The 26,395-nt window shown below is 31.7% G+C and overlaps 2 protein-coding genes across 2 annotated transcripts; one reads left to right on the top strand and one right to left on the bottom strand.

The window, feature by feature from the left end:
• Positions 1–1,805: 1,805 nt before the first annotated feature.
• Positions 1,806–4,697, top strand: LOC132722442 (uncharacterized). Its single transcript, XM_060706952.1, has 4 exons — positions 1,806–1,991; positions 2,999–3,159; positions 3,558–3,635; positions 3,987–4,697. Exons 1-4 carry the CDS (start codon positions 1,976–1,978, stop codon positions 4,458–4,460), a joined length of 729 nt encoding a protein of 242 aa, XP_060562935.1. The 5' UTR covers positions 1,806–1,975; the 3' UTR covers positions 4,461–4,697.
• Positions 4,698–4,871: 174 nt separating this feature from the next.
• Positions 4,872–25,913, bottom strand: LOC132722443 (protein PAT1 homolog 1-like; the record flags this gene model as incomplete). The annotated part of the gene is given in 18 exon segments (XM_060706953.1): positions 4,872–8,114; positions 8,679–8,776; positions 9,101–9,241; positions 10,335–10,409; positions 10,711–10,858; positions 11,409–11,476; positions 11,847–12,022; positions 13,467–13,581; positions 14,010–14,199; positions 14,681–14,752; positions 15,229–15,294; positions 17,641–17,770; positions 21,591–21,665; positions 22,456–22,605; positions 24,724–24,895; positions 25,199–25,455; positions 25,708–25,819; positions 25,821–25,913. Coding segments are annotated over 18 exon segments (2,325 nt in total), but the record flags the coding sequence as incomplete, so codon positions are not given.
• Positions 25,914–26,395: the final 482 nt, after the last annotated feature.

A 26,395-nucleotide genomic window follows, 5' to 3' on the forward strand; every position in this document is an offset into this window, starting at 1 on the left:
AATATCCCTGACAAATGTAATCAAATTATAACGATCGTTTCTGAAACAAAATTGTGAACGATGGAGACACATCGAATTTTAAAGCGCTCTTACGTAATGGACAAGAATAGGCTTTATTCAAAATGGACTATGGACAAAAGCAGCGCACAGTTACATGTCTCGTAAAACAATGAATTAAATAAATAAATGAAACAAAGGTCTTCAATAAAAAAATAAAATATGTTAAAATGATGCAAAGCTATCAATATGCTACCTATTGCGCATTGATATTCACACACAAAACAAATCTACATGTTCGAAAAGATGTACATTTTGACGCAATGTTGCCACCTTTCCAAGTGAAAAAAGAAAGAATTGAGAAATCAACCACAATTTAACTCTCATTAAAAAGTAACTAAAAAGTGAGTTAAGTTAAAGTGCCTTTAACAGAATCAATAAATTCAAAGACGGGGAAACTATACCAATCAGAAAAATACCATGTGGTTTAGTCAAAGCTCCTGCACGTTTTGTGCATAAATGAGGAAGGCCAAGATATTTTTGTTGACGAGATTCTTGTATGTATACAATCACAATCATCAGTGCATGTGCAAAAATATGAGAGCAAAAATCCACAAAGGAAGGATCCCCCCCCCCTCAACAAAATCAAGAAATACTAATCCACCGACACGGAACCCAGTATGGCACCGAACAATCACAGGAGAGAGCAAGGACAAAGTGTTGTAATATAACAGTAGCTAGTGTTACAAAAAGTTAAGAAAATAAAACGCTCAAATGCTATTGTACACAAGTTAATCTTATGACCATAACAAAAGTAAGATGTGTACAAAATCCCATTGATTTACGTCAAGAAGTTTTTAAGTTATAAGAAAAGTCCACGTTGTTTTTTTATCCACCCTCGTATATGCAGCGTTTTTTCCTGCGCAAAGCCTTTTCATAACACATTTTATTGATATTTTTCCGTTGATTATGATTTCTTTTCTTAATTTCAATTGTGATGGGCGCGTTTATCATAAAATCCGATGTACAGGAATCTATTTCACATAAACATAAAAGGAATGAATTGTTCTCATAGATTTTATTAAACCAACTTATTTTCATAATTGAGCTGTGTATTTTTGCATTTTTATGATAAAACAATATTATGAATTATGTTTTGAGATCTGATTCATTACATTGTTAAACTGATTCTTTTGCCAGATATCATTCCAACTAAATATGTTTCCTTCCTTGTGTGTATGTTTCATTTCTTATGATCTTCTGTAACTTGTTTTAGAATTTTCATCTATTTATGATTGTTTTCACTGTTTTCGATGAATCACTCCTTTTCTGATAGCAGCACCCTGTATATATCTTATACCCTGTATTATATTTTTCTCGTTGATTCTTATTCTTAAAGGGTTGAAGTTTGAATAGTGTTTAGGTTGGTGTTAACAATATTCGTTATCAAAATATCGCATAACATGTACAATCGTCCGCAGGATTGACTCATTGTTGTCATAGACAAAAACAAAAGCGAAGTGGATTTGGACCAATTATAATACTGATTTTTCACCGTCGACAGTTGTCTTACAATTAAGTGCATGTTTGTCGAGATGCAAGTGTGTTTAATTTGCTTAGAGTACCAGATTTAAAGACTTAAAATTCACAAAAGCCACTGTAAATTAGTAATTGCGTTTTGTTTAAAGAAATGTTTAACTTTAAAATTTAGGAGTCAGCGTGCGAATTCCAACTTACAACTTACAACATGTGTTTTGTTAATTGTCATGGTATGAATAGTGATATATCGATTAAGTCAGTATGTAAACCAGTTGATTTGTGAAGAGGGTATCACGCATCAATACCTTGCTTGTGTGCTTTATGTCAGTTATATTCGATCTGGCACCGGAAGAAAATATATTACATTTATTACTTTATTTAACTTGTGAGTATGGACAATGTGTGGGCTATTTAGTTGAGTCAGATTATTCATTTAACAATGATGGACTGTGGTGGTAAGTAAAATAATTTTAATATTTACTTGCCGAGTGTTAATTGTAACATGATTTCTGACAAGGATATAGTCTCTGTTGTTAGATATGTGCTGAAATAAAGAGAAATGAAATGTATAACTTTCCTGATTAATAAACCAAAATTGCGAGCTTCGTAATAGAAAATGTAATAAATGAAAGACAATATAAGGCAGCTTTTTCAAACATGTACTGGTATTTAAATTATTTTAAATGTGTTTATGATATTATCAAACGTATTGATTTAGGCGCTGAGAATAACCAAGTGTTTTTGTTCATCGATGGGCATAAGCTCAAAGTTTGATAACTTTAATGAAATAACACTTGGCAAAACAATAACTGACATTATGCATGTATTTTTCATTCGCGCTAAAGTCATTTGCATGATATATATAATATTTAAATGATATTTACAACAGTACATGTATAACTATCATTTTACAAAATATCATAACAAATATTTCTTGTCCGTGAAAATATCAATTCTGTTTACATTGTGAACTTTTATCTGCTTGTTTGAAGTCGGCATATGTTAAATAATCTGGAAAAAGTGTGATCATTCGGAAGCACTAATCATAACAAAATTACATTAAAAAATGCAGACTCTGCTTGATTGAGGCTGTACATGAGGGATAAAAAAGGGCAACATCCCTCACGCCCCCTAGCACCGGCTTGAGCGGTATTCAATTTTCAACTGAATCAACTTAAAAGTGTTGTAAGTCAACTTTTGACTGCTGTTCTTTATACATATTGCCTTATTACATACATCTTCGTAAAGCGATTCCCAAATAGTTTATTTTTATGAACATCTTTTCGTCATCAGTCATTCTGTTTTGTTTCATCACATAAACGCATTACGTCTGTTTGTTACAGACATGTCAGAGTATCTTTTTCTTTTAACTGTGCCTTGAAACTGTTGCATTTTTTGTGTAACAAAGGAATGATCGGGGAAATTCAAAAATAACTATTTTATAAGAAAAGTATATTTTCAGGAAAAAAGCCGTTGATAGTTTATGGGGTGTTACTAGCGTTACAATTAGGTCTGGTGATTGCCTTATTTTACTTTGCGGCTCAAGGTAAAGGTCACATGGATGAGAGCGAGAAAGGAACGGACATACCTTACTATGCTGGAGCTTTTATTGTGGCTGCAGTGGTATTTATCATTTTTATTATTATTGTATGTTTTTGTGGCACTTGAAATAATTTTTTTTAATCAATTTTTTTGTCTGTTTTAAAAGCTGCAAGTAAAGGAAGGTCTGCAATGCTTATATAAGAGGGATTGCTCTTCCACTCTTCAACAGTTTTCTTAAGTCCTCAAAAATAGTGATTTATTATTACTGGACGATATCAAACAAGAGTTACAGATACTTTTTGGTTAAGTCAGTAGCGGCTAGGCGTGTGGTAGTAAACTCCAATAAATTAAATAGGATAAGGTTCATAATAAAAGTTGGTTTCGAGGATTGCGTTTGATAATATTTTGAGTTGATAAAATTTCTGTTTCCGTTATTCGAATATGAACATTACTGTCAAGTTTATTTTCTTCTCTTTCAGAATTGTTGTTTAGTGATATTTTCCATTTTGTTGGTGGTATTTTTCGTCTTCGATATAGACAAAGGTTCTGGTGCGATTGTAAGTTAATAATTCTGTAATTTTAGCCTTAAAATATGTAGATTTTACTAGATTATTCACGGCCATATAATTGCGTTACTGTAATCATAACGTTACAATAATAATGATAATTCTAATTTTACTATTTTATTACCCAGTCGAATGTCTCATATCTGGTGAACGTGTACCTCATTCAATTAGGTTTCAATACACGCTGGCATTGTCCTAAAATCTGTGATTCCTTGTAAGTTTTTGTCCGAGATTTTAAAGATAACACTTTCTTTTCTTCTAATTTATTCGTATATTACAAAACATTATTTTCAAATCCCGTCTAGAAGCACGAACCCGTACTCGCTACACTTTTTCCTTCAGTTATGTACAGTGTGCGTGTTTGTGTACCTGGCAGTTCCAGCATTTATTCTAGGAGTTATATTTATAACTCTGTTTGGAATTTCTAACTGCAAGAAGAATGAGAACGTATCATATGACAGGAATGGTTTCTGTAGCTATGAGACCAACATTGACAACAACTATAATACAGCTGTACTCTGTTTGATAATGACGTTGATGTTGTTTCTCACCAATATTGTACACATGTATTTATTGTGTAAGTATGACGGTGACCTGGAGGATGACGAAGTGTATATAACGAGGGGTCACACCAGCCGGGCTAGTGGTGGAGGAAAGTCGTCACTCAACACGGGACGGTCATCTAACAGCAAGGGTGGCAATCGTACACTAAGAATGATGGTTCGAGACAGGAAAATACGGAATGATGAACAGAAACAACGGAGAATGGGCGTTCCTGAACACAAAATTAACAAGATGTTCATGCCACGATACTAATCTGATTTGAAACATCAGACTTAAGTGATATTAACTTTAACATACTCGAGTTTGGATTACGTTTTGTGACGGACGCCAGGTTAAAAACATTGTCCACATACATTGTCTTTCATCAGGGTCTTTAAATTATTGTCAATACCCCGCTTTTATTTGTAATAAAATGTACAGAATTTTTGTAGAAAAAAAAGTGCCGATCTGTAATATGATATTGTTGTTAAATAAACACGTTCATTTGTATTATGTGTATTATTAACTTCGCCATCAAAATCCTTAAAATGAATTTTCAGACACTGATGTATCCCTATTTAAGGGTCCAAGACATTTGCAAACAGTCATGTGACCATGAATATTAACGCAAGGGGTCAAGATTCGTTATAGATAAATAGGTCGGTAAATAAAAATAAGATCAAGTAGATGCTAATAGCCATAGATTTATTTGTACAATATTTTGCTTTTAAAGGGAACAAAAAAATGATGCATAATTCCATGAAAAAAAGGTAATATATTATTACCCACCTGTGTTTTAAAGGTCTAACAACATGTCACCTTTGGACTAAACAAATATCGTCCCACAGGTCTAGTTTTATGTAAGCAAGTTATCAAATAAGTCTATGAAAAAAATCTAACATAAAGGTCTCATTACAAAATATGATATATACAAATCCCATTTTTGGAAAAATTATCTAATTACAAAGATTTACAACATGATGATATCAGCCGAGTATACAAATTACAGGTTATAAAGTACACAAAATGTACAGCAAAAACTTGGGAACAGAAAAGTGCAAAGGTCACAACAGTTCAATACCTTTATATGACGCCATATAAACTGTTTAACTGAAATAGTGATGACATTAACATGTTGTCTACATGTGTACGAGGCTCTAAAAATTAAAAACATTTCATTGGAAAAAAAAAATCTTACAAAAAGTCTGGAGGATTCAAGAAATATTAATTATATAAAGCTAAATTTACATTTCACCTAAAAAGGTACAAGAGAAATCTTATGCTTTCAAAATTGTGAAAATTTGTGAAAAAATAATAAATTCCGATATATTACAGAAAAATTATGGCATTAGAACAGTAGCGAGCTGAAAATAAGCATTACATAGATGTGTTTCAAAGCAAAAACTGTCACAAACATGTTGATAAACATTCACAAACTTATTTCTTAACATTGATTAATATAAAAAGTGTAAGCTAAACGAGACTTAAGTGTAGAAACATTGATGAATTTTATATATACAACCACCTACCAGACGTAAGACAATATAATTATATGTAATTTGAATGTTGTAAAATAAGTAAGAAGAAATTAAAATGCAATCAAAAAAAACTTAAGAATCACTGTCCTTTTTCTTTATTCTTAAAAAAGTCAACATTTTAGATAAATAAGATGGTTGTGATAGTCCGGTATTGCTCACCCAAGTTTATAAGATTGCTAACAACCACAAACCAAGAGCATTATCTTCTGACTAATCAAAATCAATTCATCAATCTTGGTAGTGAGTCACTTACGGTCTTTTCTGTTTAATTATATCAAAATCTGATCAACAGATTTAACCAAGATGATTTTTTTTTATTTCTATACATACATCAGTAAGCCTACCCCTATAATTGCCATGCTTACTTAAGTTTAACAATCTTGCTAGATGGTCACTTGAGAATCAATTCTGTTAAATAATGTCAAAATCAAACAAAATCTATTTTTTTGAAGAAAAAAATAAGTTTTCCCTATATACATACATGGAAAAGATCACACACCCAGCGGCTGTGTTTTTAACTTATCAGAATTATTGGAGCTATCTTGGCATATGTTTTTGTTTTTTTTTTACAATTTTAACATTTTTTTTTTACAATTTTGACAGAGTATCACTTATGGAACATTTCTATCAAAATGTTGATCATACTGGCCCAGTCACCGAGTTGAAGTTAACAAGAAGTGTGGAGGAATGACTCGACAGTGAGTGATCATAAAAGCTCACCTTGATCATTCCGTGGGCTTAGCTGTGCTTAAAATTTAACAGAAGGACCCAAACAGTTATGAAAACATACTTCCTGAATGATATTTTAAAAATATTCAAAGATATTTCATTTAAATAGAAATGATCTCATCATTTGTCATCTTGTGAAGCTAACTCTAAATCAATGCCAAGAAATAATTGAAATCAAAGATTTCAGTCAGCAAGTTCATTTTAGCTATGTAATTCAACGTCTGTCTTGTTATAAGTATTTTGTTAACATTAAATGTAAAGGTTTTTGTTACAATTTGTAAATCAATTATTTTCTGAAATTTTCCAAACATCACAATAATACCATCATTAAAGTAAACCTGACTATACAACATTTTTCAATAAAGTTTTTTTAAAGTTTTTTTTTTCAGTATAAGCAACCCTATCTTCCCTAGTTACTAACAAAAAGCTTTACCCTTTACCTGTAACATAATATAATGTATATGAAGAAAAGAATTAAGAAAAATAAAAAGCAATATTTGATATCTGGATAAAAAAGACAAACTAAGTTATTTTGTAATCAAATTTGTATATGTTTTGTATTTACTGATTCATAAGAAATAATTATTACTTAATTAAAATATATATTTGAGACCATTTTTTATTTCTTTAGAGTTATTAACAAAGATTTTAGCATTTAACAGTAATAAAATGTTATGAAAAAAAAAGAGTTACATTTTCTTATTAAATTCTGAACTGTAATAAAAATCATATTTGTAGAAACAAAAATAAACATACGCCTACTAACCGTAAAATTTTATCTAATGGAGAAAGCACTCATGTTGAAGGTTACATAATTATATTACCACTCCTTAATACCTAGATATAAAAACGAGAAAAAATATTTTATTTTGAACATACTTTTACAGAAATTCAAAAGAAAATAGTACTTGTTTAACGGGTTGGCTCATAAGAGAGTATATTAAATATTAAGCTTCATAGGTAATTTTTCAAGTCAGATAATTACATAAAGGAAAAATATTACAGGCAAGTGATTCTTATCTATATCAAACTATTGATGTACTAACCCTGAAATATAAACATAACTATGTATTCTTGCCAAAATTTGAAGAACTAGAACACTGAAATGTCTTTATGTGTATGTTATATATAGAACATTTCAGAAAACTTGAATAAACACACCACACAATGTGTAGGGCCGAAAGTAGATTTCATACAAATGTGAGAAGCTGTTGAGATAATTAAAGCACTATATACTCAAGAAATATAAGGTCAATGCTATCACAAAGGTACATCAAACATCTGTGTTATGATGTGACAGTGTAAATAATTGATACCACATGTATGTCAAACCAATTATAAGGTATGAGAACCAAGCAAAACCCTTAAAGGTGAAGTCAGTTATATCCTGATAAAATCAAAGCTTATAAACTTGAAAAACTGTTTTAAGTCCAGATTCATTTTAATCAGCTAGGCTGCCGTTGATTTATTGTGTCAGGACTCATTCACGACAGGAGGGTGAGTGAAGATTTTCAGGTTGTCCTCGACAACGGCCATCAGACGTTTATTGAGCAGCCGTTCTAGATGTGGCGATATGTCAGAGTGTGTCTGAATTGGGGCAACAATTGACTCTAGAGGCAGTGTAGCCATGATTCCAGCAAAATCATGTACAAATTCACCCCTGTAATAACATAATATTGAAATATACAAAAACAAACTACAATATTATCTTTTGATTAAGATTCAAATTTCTTTATTTTTTTTAAGCAATAAAGCATACAAATTACTATGACAAACTCTTAATAAAATACAATAAACCATACAACTCTTTATAAATTACAATAAATCATACAAAATGCTAATACAAAGTCTTGGATAAAAACAATTTACATTTGTTAAGCAATGTAAGACTATATACAAGTCTTCTGCTTACTTGATGCAAAAGTTGGCATAATCTTTGTTTTTTTCTATATATTGATTCATTAAAATCTAATACAGTTATTACTGTAGTTACTTTATCTGATTGTATCAACTAACAACCATAAATATTGTCGTATGTATATAATATGATGACTACAACTGAGAATTCAAAGTCCCATGTAGAAATTGAAACTACAAAGGTGAGAGGCAAACATCTAAGCCATTGGGCCTTGTTTATTATGACAGCTTAAATTCAAAATAAACTGCATCCATAATTCTGCTTTCATCAACATTATACCTTACTATAATATCAATTGATACTGACCATTCATTCTGTAAGTTACTATCAAGATCAACAGGTGAAGTTGTACTGTATATATGTTCACCTTGATGTAATAAAACACACAACATAGAACTGCCAAACTGAAAAATCAAAAACAAAACATTAATATATCAATTATTAATATCAAACAATTATAAAAATCATCTAACTGTCACATGCTTTTTACTGTCTAACACATCTGTTCCGAAATTCTGGAACTGAATGTTAAAACAGAAATGAAGAAACCAGGAAAAGTCTTATCATTTAAGCAAGCGTGAACTTTTTTACTTAAGATTCTTTACCATTATGAAAACACTATACTTAGGATTTAATGTCAAATTTTACACACTGTACATAAAATTTATAATAAATAAATCTAGGTAAAATAAACATCTGTTACTAGATTGTTTCAGGAGGAGACAAACCTTATTTTGTAATGCCATTGCAATGGGTTTTGTAGTGGATGGAGATTCTTCATGTTGGATATCTTCTACAAACATGACAACAGTTGCTAGGTTACAGGACTCAATCACCTTGGCACATGGAAGGAACAGTTCCTCTAATCTCTACAATATACATATATATGATAAAACCTAATCAACATTAGAGAATATGACTGGTCCTGCCCTAACAGAAAATATAAATAGTCTATATTAATTCTTGCCATCACCAGTATAACTTGCAATACTGATAATACCCTTAAATACTACTACTAGAGGTTCAATGGACCCTTTTTAGTGCTTGCAAATCAGGTGAAGCCAAAGCCCAGTTATGTTTTGATATAAATGAAATTACAAGGGTCATCATTGCAGTTGACTAACTCCAATCTACTTTGATGCATTTAGTCATGCTTATCAAAAACCAAGCAATCATGATGCATATTTGCATGCTTTTCTGTTCACAAATTTCCATATTTAAAATTGATAAAAGTCATACTTAATGTTAAATATGTGGCCAATCATGTCAGAAATAACTAATATCACCAGTTTAGAACTGTTTAACAGAACCGTTTAACATTTAATATAATGTATTTGTATTTTTTAGACGCGCTAAATGTTATCGTTACACTATAGGCGCGTCAATGAAAAATGACTCTTATTTCACTTTAAACGGTATTTATTTTGGGTATATGATAAATGGAATATTGAATTCGTGTGAGTTCATTACTGAATTTGTTGCACTCGTTGAATAAAATAATATTATGCTCGCCAGAGGCTCGCATAATATAGTTTTTTTCAACTCGTGCGATAAATTCAGTGTTGAACTTGCACTCATTCAATATCCTCTATTTGTCATTATTGAGCCGGTATACATATACATGTAGTATGTTTTTTCTCATATCAAGGTTTTTTATTATTATTAATTATGAGAATTTTTGTATCACATGTGCAGATCCATATTATATGTGTAATTTATTGTATATTGCTGTATTTATATTCATGAAAGATTCTGTATTTATTGGACAAAGTTTTTATTCCCGCGTTAACGTCACGTTCTGTTTAGCGTATAGTTAAACGGACGTTGCGTCATTTGTCATTTGTTATTTTATAAACGTCAATTTTTTCTGAAGAAGACTAAACGTCGAAAGCTTAAGAAAAGCGTTTGTTTTTATTGAACTGATTATATTTTTTTTTTTCAACATTACAATAAATCTCATACCTCATCAGCCTGGTCATTCTTCATAAGTTGTTGTAAATTCTTACATACCAAAGATACAATACCCACTGACTGTACCTACAATAATATAATAACATGAACCATTAATACATGTAAAACAAAGAATTCTAATTTTACTTTTTTTAAATTTCTTGTCCGACAATTTCGAGCCATTTGACTAAGAGAGGTCACTCTGAATCTAATGGAAATTTTGTAAATTACCAACAATGCCATTATCATCACATTTACTTTATTTCAGATTTTTATTTTTTTACTAAACATTATTATGTATTATAATTATATCAATGTATAGTAGTCTCAATAGGTGCCTGACCTGTTTACTTTTAAGTGTAGAGGAAATATAGGAGTATACATTTACCTTATCAAGATATGGCAAGGCTCGTCTAGTGAGGCTACGACCCTTTCTTACATTCATATATTGCATGAAGGCAGCAGAGTTACCATCACAGAGTAAATAATGAAACAACAAATCCACTCTAATAGATCTCTCTTCCAGAAGTGGTTTCCTGAAAATACATTACACAAACAATAGTCATATTTTATCTACACCTTTCATTTCAAATAATGAACTTTTATATAGGCTCTCCCTTTGGGGAGCATATAAAGCCATACAAAATGTCAAACTGTAAGAATTTTGTTTAATTTTGGCATTTTTAGTTATGTGATAACTCTTACATTTGTTGTCATACAATATAAAACATCATTAAATTATTTATGTACACACAGATGAAGTAAACAGAAGTCTTTGATTAGCACTGTTCATAAACATGCAAGGTTAAAAACTATGATTTATTTTCAACACAACACACTGAGTGGACGAGTGGTTAGCATGTCTGACAAGTAATTTAAGGATTGCTGACCGCATGGGTTCAAATCCTGTCAGAGGCAAGCCATTGTTTCCTTGAGTAAGAAACTTTACATTCATGAACATATTACTGGTTGGTTCCCGGAACAGATTCGAGAGTGTTTCAATAAGCTTATAGCTTCCAACATAATCATACTAAAACAAATTTGTATAAACTAACATAACAACTGCATTATAATATTTGACATTACCTCATATCTTCAGGAAGAGCAAGGATCTGTTTCTCTAATGTATCTATATCCAGGAGCAGATTATATCCCTGAAATATTACATCATTAAAATGTTTTAAACATTATATACAGAAAATTGATACATCTTAGAAAAGTTTATTCTATTTTAATCTAACCAATCTGCAATCTGTTGAAATATTTGGCTATCTTCTACATACAAGACATAATCATTAAAAGAAAACACTTTACCTCCTTTTAAGTAGACCAGTTCAATTCTAAAGATTCTAACCCCAGGAAATGTAGCTTCAATTTCTACTTTATATAAGTATGTGTATGCCTAAACTTTTTCTATCATTAAAATATGATTAAAGAAATATTATATGTATTTTAAACATATCTGGGAATGTAGATACATAGGCAAATGTTTGGTTTTTTTACAATGAAGCAGAAGAGAATTACCTTTTCAATATCCATGAACAGCTGTCTTGACTTTCTCAACTCTTTACCAACATTACTGGTGGAATTTTTAACTCCAGCTGCTGTCTCTGATACACTTTTAGCAAGTAAGTCTATAATCTGTCGTGGATTATGAACACTAGATGTTGTTAAACGACCCAAAGACCCTTCAAAATGTGCTGCAATAAAATATTAATGGAAATACTTCAATGGTGGAAAACATTAATTAAAATTTTAATGGAAACTTTCAGAAATTTGATTATTCAATTAAGATAGGATAATTTGAAGATTAAAATTAACTAGACCTATCACTGAAGGTGATTAATACCCCCACCAGCAACTTTGACTTTTGAAGAAAAAAAGTAGTCTAAAGAAAAATTTGAACACAAACTATCAACTGTGTACAAAGAAATATTTCAATTAACTGTAATCGCAACTGGGGTCTCGAAATAAGCTTGCTATACACCAAGTTTGATTAAAATATCTCATTCCTAACTCTAGTTATTGTCTGGAAACCATTTTTCTATTTTAAGTAACACTGTAACGGTGACCTTGACCCTAGAGGGTCCAAATGCAATACCAACCCAGGTCTTCATATAAGCTTCCTATACACCAAATAAGATTACAATATCTTATTCCTAACTCTAGTTATTGTCTGAAAACCATTTTTCTAACGGTGACCTTGACCTTCACCCCAGGGGGTCCAAATGCAATACCAACCCAGGTCTTCATATAAGCTTCCTTTACACCAAATTAGATTACAATATCTCATTCCTAACTCTAGTTATTGTCCGGAAACCATTTTTCTATTTTTAGTAACACAGTAACGGTGACCTTGACCCTAGGGGGTCCAAATGCAATACCAACCCAGGTCTTCATATAAGCTTCCTTTACACCAAATAAGATTACAATATCTCATTCCTAACTCTAGTTATTGTCCGAAAACCATTTTTCTATTTTTCCTAACGGTGACCTTGACCCCAGGGGGTCCAAATGCAATACCAACCCAGGTCTTCATATAAGCTTGCTATATGCCAAGTTTGATAACAATATCTCATTCCTTACTCTAGTTATTGTCCGGAAACCATTTTTCTATTTTTAGTAACGGTGACCTTGACCCTAGGGGGTCCAAATGCAATACCAACCCAGGTCTTCATATAAGCTTGCTATACACCAAGTTTGATTACAGTATCTCATTCCTAAGTCAAGTTATTGTCCGGAAACCATTTTTCAATTTTTCCTAACGGTGACCTTGACCTTGACCCCAGGGGGTCCAAATGCAATACCAACCCAGGTCTTCATATAAACTTGCTATACACCAAGTTTGATAACAATATCTCATTCCTAACTCTAGTTATTGTCTGGAAACCATTTTTCTATTTTTAGTAACGGTGACCTTGACCTTGACCCTAGGGGGTCCAAATGCAATACCAACCGGAGTTTCCACATAAGGTTGCTATATACCAAGTTTGATTACAATACCTCATTCCAAACTCTAGTTATCGTCCGGAAACCATGATGTGGACCGACCGACGGACGGACCGACCGACAAACTGACTCCTATATACCCCCCCTAAACTTCGTTTGTGGGGGTATAATTATTTTAAACTGCATTAAGTATACCTGGTTTATAAACTCTGTTTTCTGCTCTAGCGAGTAAAGGTATTATAAGGTTACGTTCTGAATCTTCCTTCACATCTTTCTCTAACTCCTTTGCCTTCTTTCTCAAGCACCAAGACTGAATTTAAATACATTGATATCATAAAATATATACCATATCTAACCTGTTCCATTAATTAAATAGAAACTGGTAGGTGAGACAGGAAATCTAATTATTATTTAGAAAATGAAAGTCTTGTCAAAAATTCATTATCAGTATTATTGCTAGTGGAACCCTTTCATAATTTTTATGTTTTTCTTTTAAATCTGATAATCAGACTGAACATCGCTGTTTATTATAGGATCAGGAGACGTCTAAAACTAATCAACTTAAACATTTGATAAAACATTATTAGTGTTATAACATAGCTTTATCCATTAAATGGTCACATTGTATCAAAGAAAAATTTGAACATTTTTAGGTTAACATCCTAATACCTTCAACAGAAAAGATGCAATTTTACAAAATTCACTAAAATAATATGTTTGACAGAGGTAAAAGCTTACAGCATAGTAGTAATCATCTTCATAAGGGTTGTCTGTTTGTAGTTGTAACAGCTGTATCTTGATGATCCATTCTTTCTCTTTCTGGGTCATTAATCCTGCATAGTTATCCTCGTCTTTACTGCCACGTTTACGCTGACCTGAGTGTTCTTGACGGGACTCGTACTTCTGATTGTAGGGGTAACGGTGATACCTGTCATCAGATATTAGTATCATATATACATGTACAGTTTAGTTTATAATGTCAGACAGCTTGATGTAGTAAAATATGTTTCTGATGTGGGCATTATTGGGCAATTTAAAAGCTTTCATGGTGGTAAAATTATACTTATTATTAAATCTGTTCATTAATAGAATCACCAATTTTTTATTTTATTTATATGTATAACCTTTTAACTTAATGCTAATGAAGTGACAGCACAATGATTTACTATACATTGATGTAAAAACACTAAAAGAAATAAGAAATAATATTCAAACATCTTCATCTTTCAGAACAATTAATGATTACAGTTTATCTGACATAATTATATTTAAATTTTTCTGAACTTTAGTATGTTAACATCATCTTATGCTGTGATTGTATCAAATTTGGTTTGATACAATACTATAATCTCTCAAATTAACAATATATATTTAGATAAGTATTACAGATGCCTATAAGAGAAACTGACCTATGTTCTTTGTTGTTGGCCTGATCATTTCTTTGTCTCTCCTGGTACTGGGCTTTCATATGAGGAGATGACCTGCAAACATATATTTCCCTTCTTTACAATAAATCTATACAACATATGTACATAAATGATATTTGAGAATATTCACTTTTCGTTTTTTATTTGGGTTTTTGTTCACACCAACACAGCAAATGTCATGTGTCACTTTTCCAACTTTCCAGCTTTATTCTAGTGGTGAAAGATACTCTTTCTTTTATGTGCATTGTTTCACATTAAGAGAGAACATTCAAGTAAAACCAACAACCTTTCATAAGATAGCTTCAATTTACATTTAATTGACTAGCTGGAATCAAGCCCACAGCATTAAGGGACAAGTGAGTGAAAGTCGGTAACCATAACTTCTTGACTGTCAAGTTTTTACTCAATATCAATTTGAGCATAATCAAGGCAATCATATTATATCATTGTTTAATAAACTGTCATAATGAGTACAACATATTTAAAATCTCTGATAAATAAAAGATTACTATACACAAGACTGTACTTACTGGTATGCATTGTTGTTATTTCTATTGTTATTGTAAACTTCATTGAAACTTCCTGGTTGCTGGAACCTGAAACATATCATTGAACTTTACACTATTGTACATATAGCTGAATCATTGTTCAAGCTAACAATAATCAGACTGGCAAGATGTTTATATGTAAAACATACATCAAAACTTTATACTATTGTAATATCTTCTCAACAGCTTTATAAATATATCATTAATCATTTGGCATGATTATAATGAATAAAATATATTTTAAACTATTCCTTTTAAGAATTTAGATCTACTTTTGTAAATTTATACATTCAAAACATGACAATTATAAGACGGCTTGTTTTTACACATATTTGCAAGTTGCAGGGATCATTCTAGGGGGCGATTTCCGCGATTTCTCGCAAAAAAATCACCAAAATCTCAGAGAAATTTGTGAAATGAGAGAAAATCTCGCACAGCAATTTGAGCGGAAAATGTCTAATCACAATCTAAAGAAATGTTAAAATTACACAAAAATATGATGCAAAATTCATGATTCCCATCAAGAATTTGATTTCAAATTGTTTATTAATGAAATTGGTGTAAAACAACAACAAAAAGTAGTCCAACACTTTAAATTATTTAGCTTAAAATAATTGCCGATCGGAGACCGCAAATTCACCATACAGAAATACGGTATGATGGCTAACCTTTATCTATCTGTAAGTTGAGAATTTACACAAAACACTTTTAATTGATTTTAATAAAAATTGTTAGACACAGATTAACATAAAAATGGACATGTAAAAAACAAATACCGGTAAAATTTGCCTTCTAAATGTCACATCAACCACGGTAAATTTTGCCGTAAAGAACAAATTAAAAAATTTTGTTTTACGATTCCTGATAAAATAGCCGATAATAAATATTCTTTTATTGAACAAAAAATATTTGATTTTATATAATTGCAATCAGCAACAGCTAGAATTGTGAATGTTTCAGCGGAAAACAGACAAATATTCATTTGTCACATATTTTCGCGATGTCGTGATTAAAAAAAAAATACTGAAAGGAAGCTGAGTGTTATTTAAAGGTGTTTTATAACACTTAAAATGATGTTTATGAATAAAAATTACTTTAGGTATTGTTTATATTAGTGGATATGGAGATATTTGTCACTATTTGTGCAGGTCACATATTCAATGAATATTTTTTAATAGAGGGAGGTGTGTGAAGAGAATCATAAAGAAAACAAAATGTAAGGTTATAAAAAATATTCTTCAAATCTCAACAATCACTTCAGTACAGTGTTGTCCATTAGGAACATCGGCTGCAAATAATAGTTGTAGTAGATATCCATGTATAATTCTTTTATATTTCAGAATAAATGTTATTTTTCACAATTAGAATTTTATTATGTATAAAAATTCACAAAAGAAAAGGCATAGGATGTGTTAAAAAATTGAAAACAAAAATCACTGTAATAAACAGAGCTACATCTTCTTATATCCTCATTAGATAAACAATGTTTTTATGTACAGTGATTTTAAAAAGTTAGAAATTTCCATATTTTTAACCTCACCCATCATGAAAATTAAATCTCTCACAAAAATCTAATTTCTCTCATTAAAATTTCTCAAATGAGAGAAAATCTCTCACTAAAAATCCTGACTAGAATGATCCCTGAAGTTGAACAGTTTTTCGGCTATAAACCAGCAGACAGTGATGTTACTGGTATATTTATCCACAAGTAACTGCAAACTTCTATACATAAATCCTTTAAATAGATTTGGAAGACCAAAGGCATTCAGTGTTAGCGATTTTCCCTAACTTTACTGAGTACCTGGGACTCAGTGCTAATAGATCTGTTACGTCCCAATTCAAATGGAACGAGTCCTCAATTACAAAAATGTCAATGTTTGCATAACTTCATAATACAATCAAATTTGTGACTGTTGATGTTCGCGGATACCATTGATAGGTTGGCCCAAAACAAGGCCGAGCACTTGCTCCTGGTATAGGTTTGGAAAATTAATCTGCATTGCTTAAGAGAAGGGAACAAATCAAAATGAGGTGAAAGTCAAGTTCTTATAATACAATTTATTTAAAGTGAATAGAAAATCATTTTCAAGCAGAGCAAAAAAACTTAAGAGAGAATTGACCAATTATCGGGGAAAAAGTGTTTCGTCCCAGGGACTCAACAGCCCTTTTTTTCTTTCCTCCCTGGCAATTTTAGTGAGTAAATTGATATGTTTACTCAGTAAACGCGAACACTGGGCATTGATTTACTTTCATCAACAAAATTTGAATGGGGATACATGTGCTTCAACCAGGCCTTAAAATTAAGAATTCAAGGCACCCTCTCCTTACCAATTTATTCAACTTGACTTAATGAAAGGGAATAAAGTAGATGATAATCATGAAATGTAAAATGACCTTTGTTGATGAGGACTGCTGTAGGGTCCCTGTGGACTACCATATAATCCCTGGGGACTGTTGGTTGGTGGAGGTCCTCTCATGGCATGAGGTATACCTATAGGCTGTGATAAACCGCGACCTGGTGTTGCTGAAATAATACCATACTTGTTGTATATATGTTTATAATAATAAATCTACCGGTAGTTTGTTTTACATAAAATGAAGAAATTTATATTAATAACAACCAAAACATGGTATGTAAATTCAACAAAACAAAGTACACAATCATTTTATATATTTCACAAAATGGCATTCTTATCTCTTTTTACATTTGTTATCAAGTACATTTACAATCAAACTCATATTTAAGAAATAATACATCCCCAACAAATTGTCCTTGATTTGTTTCCGTATTTTTTCAACACGTTGCATTTTTAATGGTTACATCACTGGTCTAAATATAGATCTTCAACACTGATATTAATGCATGCAGTCGAACTTCGTTCGCTCGAACTCGGAGGGCCTGTGCAAATTTGTTTGAGAGATCGGTAGTTCGAGCCAACCGAGGTCAAACTATCATTACGTAAATATAATTGTTTGTTAGTACATTTGTTCGTCGAATATGTCATATTCAGAAGTATTAACAGTATGTTGTGTTAATCTATATTCATGCATCTTGTAAACACTATTACAATTCACGTTGCATGAACTACGGTTGTAATTAAAGCCGTCCGGATAAATGTCATTCTTTATTGACTTTTGCATATTTCACTTATTTCACAAGTTCTTTTCTTTTTATCGTTACCATAAACGGCAAACCATAAACGGCAAATAATCAATATTATTGTAACAACAAGAGCTGTCAGAAGGACAGCGCGCTCGACTTTTTTAGTGCTTGCCTATAAAACAAAACTTTGACAGTTAAGGGCACACAAGACTTTAACTAGGAATTTCTAAGTACAAATCAAGAAACATTTTCACAGAGTTATCTTCTCTTGCTTACAGATAGGTCTCATGATGGCACATAAGAACTCCAACTTCCAAAGTAATATCTCAAATGGTTAAGTCAACAAGTGGACAAGAATGAAAATCTTAACTGAGTTTCTAAGTCAAAAAGGGCCATAATTCAAATAAAATCCTTAACAGAATTACCTTCTCCTGCCCATGTTTTGGGACCATGATGGTAAACAAGTATTCCAACTTTCAAATTAATATCTCAAACAGTTCAGTCAAAAAGTGGACTGGTACTAAAAACTTAACCAAGATTCTAAGTCGATAAAAGGCCTTAATTTTTAAAACAAATCCTTGACAGAGTTACCTTCTCTTGCGTACAGATGGGGGTAATGATGTGAAATAGCATTAAAAGTTTCAAAGCAATATCTCAAAGGGTTAAGGCAATAAGTGGATTTTACCCATATTCAATGTATTTTCTAAGTCAAAAAGGGGCATAATTCTGTCAAAAACCTTGACAGAGTTATGTCCTCTTGTCTGTTGATGAAGGTCGTGATGGTAAACAAGTATGGTCAGTTTCAAAGCAATACCTCCAATGGTTTTGAAATAAAGTGAGGTGGTACAAAAAACTTAACCAAGCTCAATACACTTTCTAAGTCAAAAAAGGGCCATAATTCTGTCAAAAACCTTGACAGAGTTATGTACTCTTGTCTGTAGATGGAGGTTATGATGGTGAACAAGTATGGTAAGTTTCAAAGCCATACTTGTAATACTTCTGAAATAAAGTGGGGTGGTACGAAAAACTTAACCAAGGTGTGACGCCAACGCTAACGCTAACGCCGACGCCGACGCCAGGGCGAGTAGGATAGCTCCCCTTTTCATAGAAAAGTCGAGCTAAAAATCGGTTACAACACCTCTTATTTTGTATCAATTAACCTTCATTGCCTTTGTCATAATCACGAGGTGTTAAAAACATGTGTCGCCGACTGTCATTTATTTAGGACATGTCGACTTGTCTTTTTGTGTTCTACCGAAAAGGTGTGATTTTCATTATATATCTGCCGAAGGGACAAAAGATCAGGTTCGAGAGTTCGAGCAATCGATGTTCGAGCGATCCGGGTTAGAACAATATATTATTTAGGAATTTTGCCGGGACTGGGCGATGAGTTCGAGCGAAGGGAGGTATTCAAGCGATCCGAGTTCGAGCGAACGAAGTTTAACTGTATTTACACACACACTTTCGGTCCTTCTATGTTCATTTGGGGAAAATGCTGGTTGTGTTAGAATTACAGATAAACACCAATAAAACATCTTATCAAGAAAACCTTCCTCTACAAGAAATCATTTTCTTTCCTTACATGACAAATAACAGCACATGTAAGAAAATTTATTCTACAATTCATCCTCTCAATTAATGACACTTTTCTCTTTCTTCAGAATGACCTTCATTACTGGCTTCATTACATGTATATTAATTCTAATATACTAATTCTAATTTGTTGGAAATCAGAAAATGCACTGAACTTTGAAAATAAGAAAAATAACAGTCTAAAGAACAGAACACAACATAGGTATATAAGATATTACAGTTCACATGTACAGTAAACATAGCAAGTAAAACAAACAGATCTAGATGATATTCAGGACATTTCACAGCTGTGTAATCTTATAACTTTGACTTAACATGAGAATTATTATCTTTTTCTGCATAGTTGTTATAAACTGGTATGCTTGAGTGAAACAGTAAACCATAGAACAGTCAAATGTTATTGTTAGGCCACAGTTTGAAATTCTATAAGATGAGTTAGCAATAATGAATGGTATGTTAAAGAAGTTGCCAAACCAATGATCAGGGGAAGTAAATGTCTTTGAAGAGTGGCTGTCCTGGTCTTAGTGTGCAACTGTCAACATACAAATCTTATGATAGGTTGTTACAGAGATTAAATGCCTCATTCTGTTTTATTTACAGATGTATACCTCATTACACAATAAATATCATAGAATATATTATCTCATTAATTAACCATTTCATTCAAACCTATTTTTATTGAAAAGTGCCTGACAATAAAACAAGAGCCTGGATAATGTAGAATTTTCTTAGTTCAAAAAGGGTCATTTTTTGTCAAAATCCGTTTTTGGACAGTGATGTTCTATTTTATTTCATGCTTTCCGGTGTTTTATTGTAATATATCAGATGATTATATTCTGATAAACCACTAGTGAAATTTATAAAATATAATTTTCACTGTAGCCGGACTATATCTGAATGCGGATGAAATGAAAATCATAACTAAATGGAATAACAGGTAGAAATAAATGCAATCATGCGTAAATTTTGCTTCTTTAGGAAAAGAAAGTCGATGCCATCATACATCATGCTAAAAATGTAACAAAATTAGAGAAATTTATCAGACCTATATTTCAAAATTGATGATGTGACGTCATGATGTGATGACGTCACAAAGGAGAATGCGTGACGTTACGCGGCAAAATTAGTAAAAATATACTTAAAATCACTTAAAAAGCATGAAATAAAAAGAAAATTTATTTGTTTTACATATAAGATTGAAATATATTTCATTCTTGAACACCAGCTATTATATTTTCACTCGTGACTACGCCACTCGTGAAAATATTACATCTGGTGTTCACTCAGTGAAATTATATTTCAATCTTACATGCAAAACAAACAAATATCCTCTATATGTTCTCAAATTAATGTGTGAAGTTTCAACCCATTCCCTCCAGTAGTTTTCAAGATATCAACTTGCACGCAAAAACTAAAATGTGACACCAACGCCTTGAAGAGTACAATAGCTCTCCTTATTATCCCAATAGCCTTGCTAAAAATGGTTATCACATATTTAAATAAATATTGAGAGCATATAAAATTACACAGTCGTAAAATATTTCTTCAAATCTGAATTTAAAACAATGTCCTGATATCTCCAAGAATAATAAATATTGTTAGATAAACTGAAACAATAGAACAATGTCAACATATTAATAAAGTTAACATTTATCTTGTGATTTCCATTCTTTAAAGATGTTGAGTATTCGTGCTATACGACAACATGGAGAATTCTGACCACCTGAAACAATGGTTATAGTTAAACAAGAGATTAGTTTAAACAATGGCAGTATCATGCTCTCTTCTGAACCTCGTAAAATTAAAAAAAAATCTAATTCAGCTGATTGAATCATATAGAGGGCCTGCTTTATAAAGGGGTATCAATGTTATTGGAATTTAAAAACTAAATTTTATTTTCAAAATTATAAAGGTAATGTTTTTTTTAATGTAGCAATATATAGAGACCCAACCCTTTCAAGTTTCTTGACCTGACATATCTTGAGACAAAAAATTATTTCTAGGCATTTTTTAAGCAAAAAAAATCTATGAAATCATTTATAGGTAATGCTATTCTTATTGGTTTCCAATGACATTCACAAAATAATCACATAACCTTAAAAGTTTATGTACCTATTTTTTCTATGGATTGGTCAAAATTAGCTATGTTTAAGAACTCTTGAAAATCATTGTGCAACTTCCTATGCTACAATCCAAAAGGACTTTCTATTAATATGAACAAAGGCAATAGAAAATATATACATGTATTTTCATGAGAAAGAGATATTTTGGTAACTGAAATAAATGAGATTGTATCTTAATATTTTACTTTTTAACAGTGTAATAACTAAGTAAAGAGTTACTAGTGGGCAACAATGAAAAAAGTTGTTAGAATTTAGTAAAAGTCAGATATGGATGTTAAACTGCATCAAATTATAAGAATTAAGCAGCAAAGACTGTGCAGATGACTAAACATTTAAACAACATTAATTAATGAACAATTGAAATAAGCATCTGCAAAACACATGCACTACCTATATATCTAGGCTGACTCGGGCTGGCATATGGAGTCATAAATCTAAATGGCACGCCTACCATCTGTGGTGTACGAGGGATTGGACTCACACACAGGGGTGGTGGTGTTGGAGAACGTGGTACAGGTGATCTCCGTGTTAACATTAACACTTGGGTACACAACAAAACAAAATTAATGCTCATTAAATAACTATCTACACACATTTCAAAACACATACTTAGTGTTAGTTATCTATAACATGTAAAATTTATTATAATACTGATCTGTCTCAAAAAGTATGGTATTTATATGTACATATTTGATTAACAAAAAGACTGGAAAGTGTTGTGAAAAACGCAATGTGTTTATTTTGATCCACCAGCTTGGCACTGAACTACTGTTATCGCTAGGTTTTAGCACTAGCAGGTTTATGTTGACATGATTTTCACTTATTTCATGAATTTTATGTGCAGTGCATTGGATATAAAAGGAATTGTTATCTTGTTTTTGTATCAGTTTACTTTAAATTGAGATAAGTAATAAAAGTTATTATGTTAAAAATTAAAATAAATAAAATTTTAAAGAATGAATAAGAGTTGTATTATTCCAGAGTAGGAAAGATTGCAACAGAAAGAGAAACCTTATAAATTTCAAGAGGCTTCAAAGCCCAGTGGTTAAGGTTGCCGACTTAAAAAACAATTGCCCTTCACAGCTGTGTGTTCAAGTCCAATCAGGAACTTTAAATTCTTTCATGCTAAGAAGCTTTGTTAACCCATTACTTCATATACACGCCTTTTAACGCCTTTTTCACCCCCCCCCTTTTTCGTTGTCTCAAATGATGAAAAAATGCCTTATTTAGGCCCCAAACACTTGTTTTGTTTGAGAAATGTTGTTAAAAAAAGTGACCTATTTTTCGGCGCGGCCCCCCAACTAATAGATACATCAGGGGGTTGCCAGAAGGGGGGTTTGAAGGGGGGCGGAGTCCCCCTCATCTCGCCAAGAAAATTTTGGACTTGTGAGAGGCTGTAAATGACCCCAGATTCATCATAAGGTAACGTAAAACCAACGCTGAAAAGCATTTGACTCTATCTCAATCCATTGAGAAGTTGCAGCACTTTGAAATCAATTTTGATGGAAAAAATCAACGCAAAATAGTGATTTTTGGCAATTTTGAGATGTCCCCTCGTTGCCATGGTAACAGAAAATTTAAGCCTGAGCATGTTGTTGCAAGGGCAATGGTCCAGTCAACATTTGTGCCAAGTTTGATTAGTGTTGAAGCAGTTTTTATAGTATTATAGCAATTTGAACTTGTAACGGGAGACTTTTCAATGAAAACAGCCATTTTTCACAAAATGCTCATGAAGTAATGGGTTAACATGCTAACGAGCTTTCTTTCTTTTTTGTTAAGGTCATTTACTAATTGAAATTTGAATGCTATAAATTGGCCTTGAAGTTCAGAAAATTTTGTTTCACTGATTTTAATTACAAAATTAATTGAGATGGCCTTTAAAGGAATTAAACTTTAATAGGATATCTTGTAATACAATCAATTTTTTAATTGTCACATTGACAAGGATTGAGTCTTAATTTTTTTTTCTATTTTTAACCAAATGCTTTTGTAAACTTGGCAATGGAGGTAACAACCAATATTCTACAGTAAAATTATTTTTCATCCAAAATTAATTTCACAATTTATTTATTTATCAGCATCTTACTGATATCTTTCTTCAATTAAAATTTTGCAGGACCTATTTGATCATCACTTTTCAACACTTATTCTTTTACTCAGTTATTTTAGATAGAAGATAATAATAACTTCAAACTAGAATGGAGAGTTGAACTTTGTAAGTTTTTGTTACCAATATCTGTGTTGTTGATACCATTTAGTTTCCTATATATCAGTAACCAAATCACATTATTCTCTTGTACTGATATCCACTATATACATTATATCACATTCACATGTATCACTAAAGAACTCACTCAAAAAAAACAAAAACAAAAAACAATAAAAAAAACATACTCCTTACAAAAATTACACACCAAACATACATGCCTACAATTTCCTCCCTTTCTTGCAAAATCTGAACAGTGAATTTACAGTTTTTTTTATGCTTTAAAAGCAGAACAAATATAAGAATGGTCTAAATTTACATAAGTTAAGGTTAAGCATTCCATTACATAACACTATATTCAGTCTAATATAAAGATATTGCATTAAAAGGTTTGACACAGGTGTACATGCTAGAATACTACTTTGTAGATAAAGTTGGAAGTAAACATATACCTGGAGACTGCCTGTTTCTGTATTGATGAGGTGTAGTGTTGACCGGTGTACCTGGTAAGGCTGCTACACGTACTGGCGTCCCAATAGGTCCAGGGGTACCAAATACAGGTGACCTGTGACCGTTTGATACTCCCTTCATACCTGGAGGGGGACCATGTACCATTGAGGCAGGCTGAAAATATTTCATACAATTATTATTTACTGATTGTGTCTTCCTAAGCTCGAGATTTCAAGTAAGTCTTTACAAAAAATCTAAATCAAATTTAAGGTCTTCATTAAAGTAAACAGAAACACAATTAAGTGTAAATGCACTTCTTCTTTCCATTGATTACAGGAAAGTAAAAATTTGTTGAAAATCCACTGGGATTACAGTGTAACAAAAGTAAAGGTTCTATAAATGATCAGCATAAGAAATTTTTATCAATAATATTTCAAACCGAAATCAAAAGTTAACTTATATTTGAAGATTACTTACATGTTGCCTGGGAAGAGAAGAGGCCATGTTTGGAGGTGGGATATTAAACTGTGCTGGAGGGATTGGATGACCATTAGGTAATGAAGATGGATGACTTGGTGATTCTCCACGTAACTGTCTCTCTAATTCTTCTGCTGTCAGCACCTTTGGTTTACGCAGCAGAGAATTTTCAATCTCTTCCAATGTTTGAGCCTTTGGGTAGCACCATGGGGGCTGATCGTGAGTGAGGACCGTGGATTTGAAGCAACTGGAGCATCCTTTTAGTAAAATTCCATGTAATGATTAGTTTAAACTTATTGCACTCTTCCTTATCATTCATAATCATCAAATAACCTTCAAATGCTGAATTTAAGTAATTATTATTTGAATAATTTCTTAACATTTAACGCCAGTTTTAAGGTTTATATATTATTCATAACAACTATCAAAATGGATGTTTTATTTTGGATTGATAAAGAAAATGGTTTTGATCAAACAAAGAGACTTGCACTGTGCCTAATGGAAATCACTTACAGAGTTAGCTGACTTGGCAAAGTCAAACAATGATTGTATGTTGTTGACATGTTGGGGTGGTTGTTGTATCTCTTGTAAAGGTGAGCCCCAGATGTTTTTACTGGTGGGTTGAAACTAAATGCTCCGCATCCAAGAATGATGGTGGTGACGCAGGTCCAAACAGACTGTCCAAGTTTTGTTGTCTCTGTGGAATAAATGCCCACTTTTTAGAATGGGAATAAAACTATTAATATTCAAATGCTGATTTCTTACAAACTTTTTAAAATTATCTCTGCTCTTATAAAATGGGTTAAAAATAACAAATGTACAATGTTCCTATCGTATCATCATGTATTGTTTGCTATAAACACATTCATGTTTGATGCATTAAATATACTGAATTTTATTAATAACTTAATTAAGTCAAAATATATAAATTGTAAGTTTGCAAAAAATAATAAAATATTTCTCATAAGCCCCCAAAAAGTGTTTATTTTAACCCAAAACTTCTGATGTCTGAACACATTAATTCTGGAGAAAACTTAACATTACACAGGAATTCTAAAGAATACTGTAACAAAAGTCATATACTTACTGTGTGAAATTTAATCATCAAGTAACATGTATCTTAAATAATATATAAAACTTCTGAGAAGATTTATTAATGGCATGATAATGTGCCTCTAATATCCCTAAAAGAGGTAT

This window comes from Ruditapes philippinarum, unplaced genomic scaffold (genome assembly GCF_026571515.1).
Source record: "Ruditapes philippinarum isolate M1 unplaced genomic scaffold, ASM2657151v2 ctg5450_1_1_1_1, whole genome shotgun sequence".
NCBI lineage: Eukaryota > Metazoa > Mollusca > Bivalvia > Venerida > Veneridae > Ruditapes > Ruditapes philippinarum.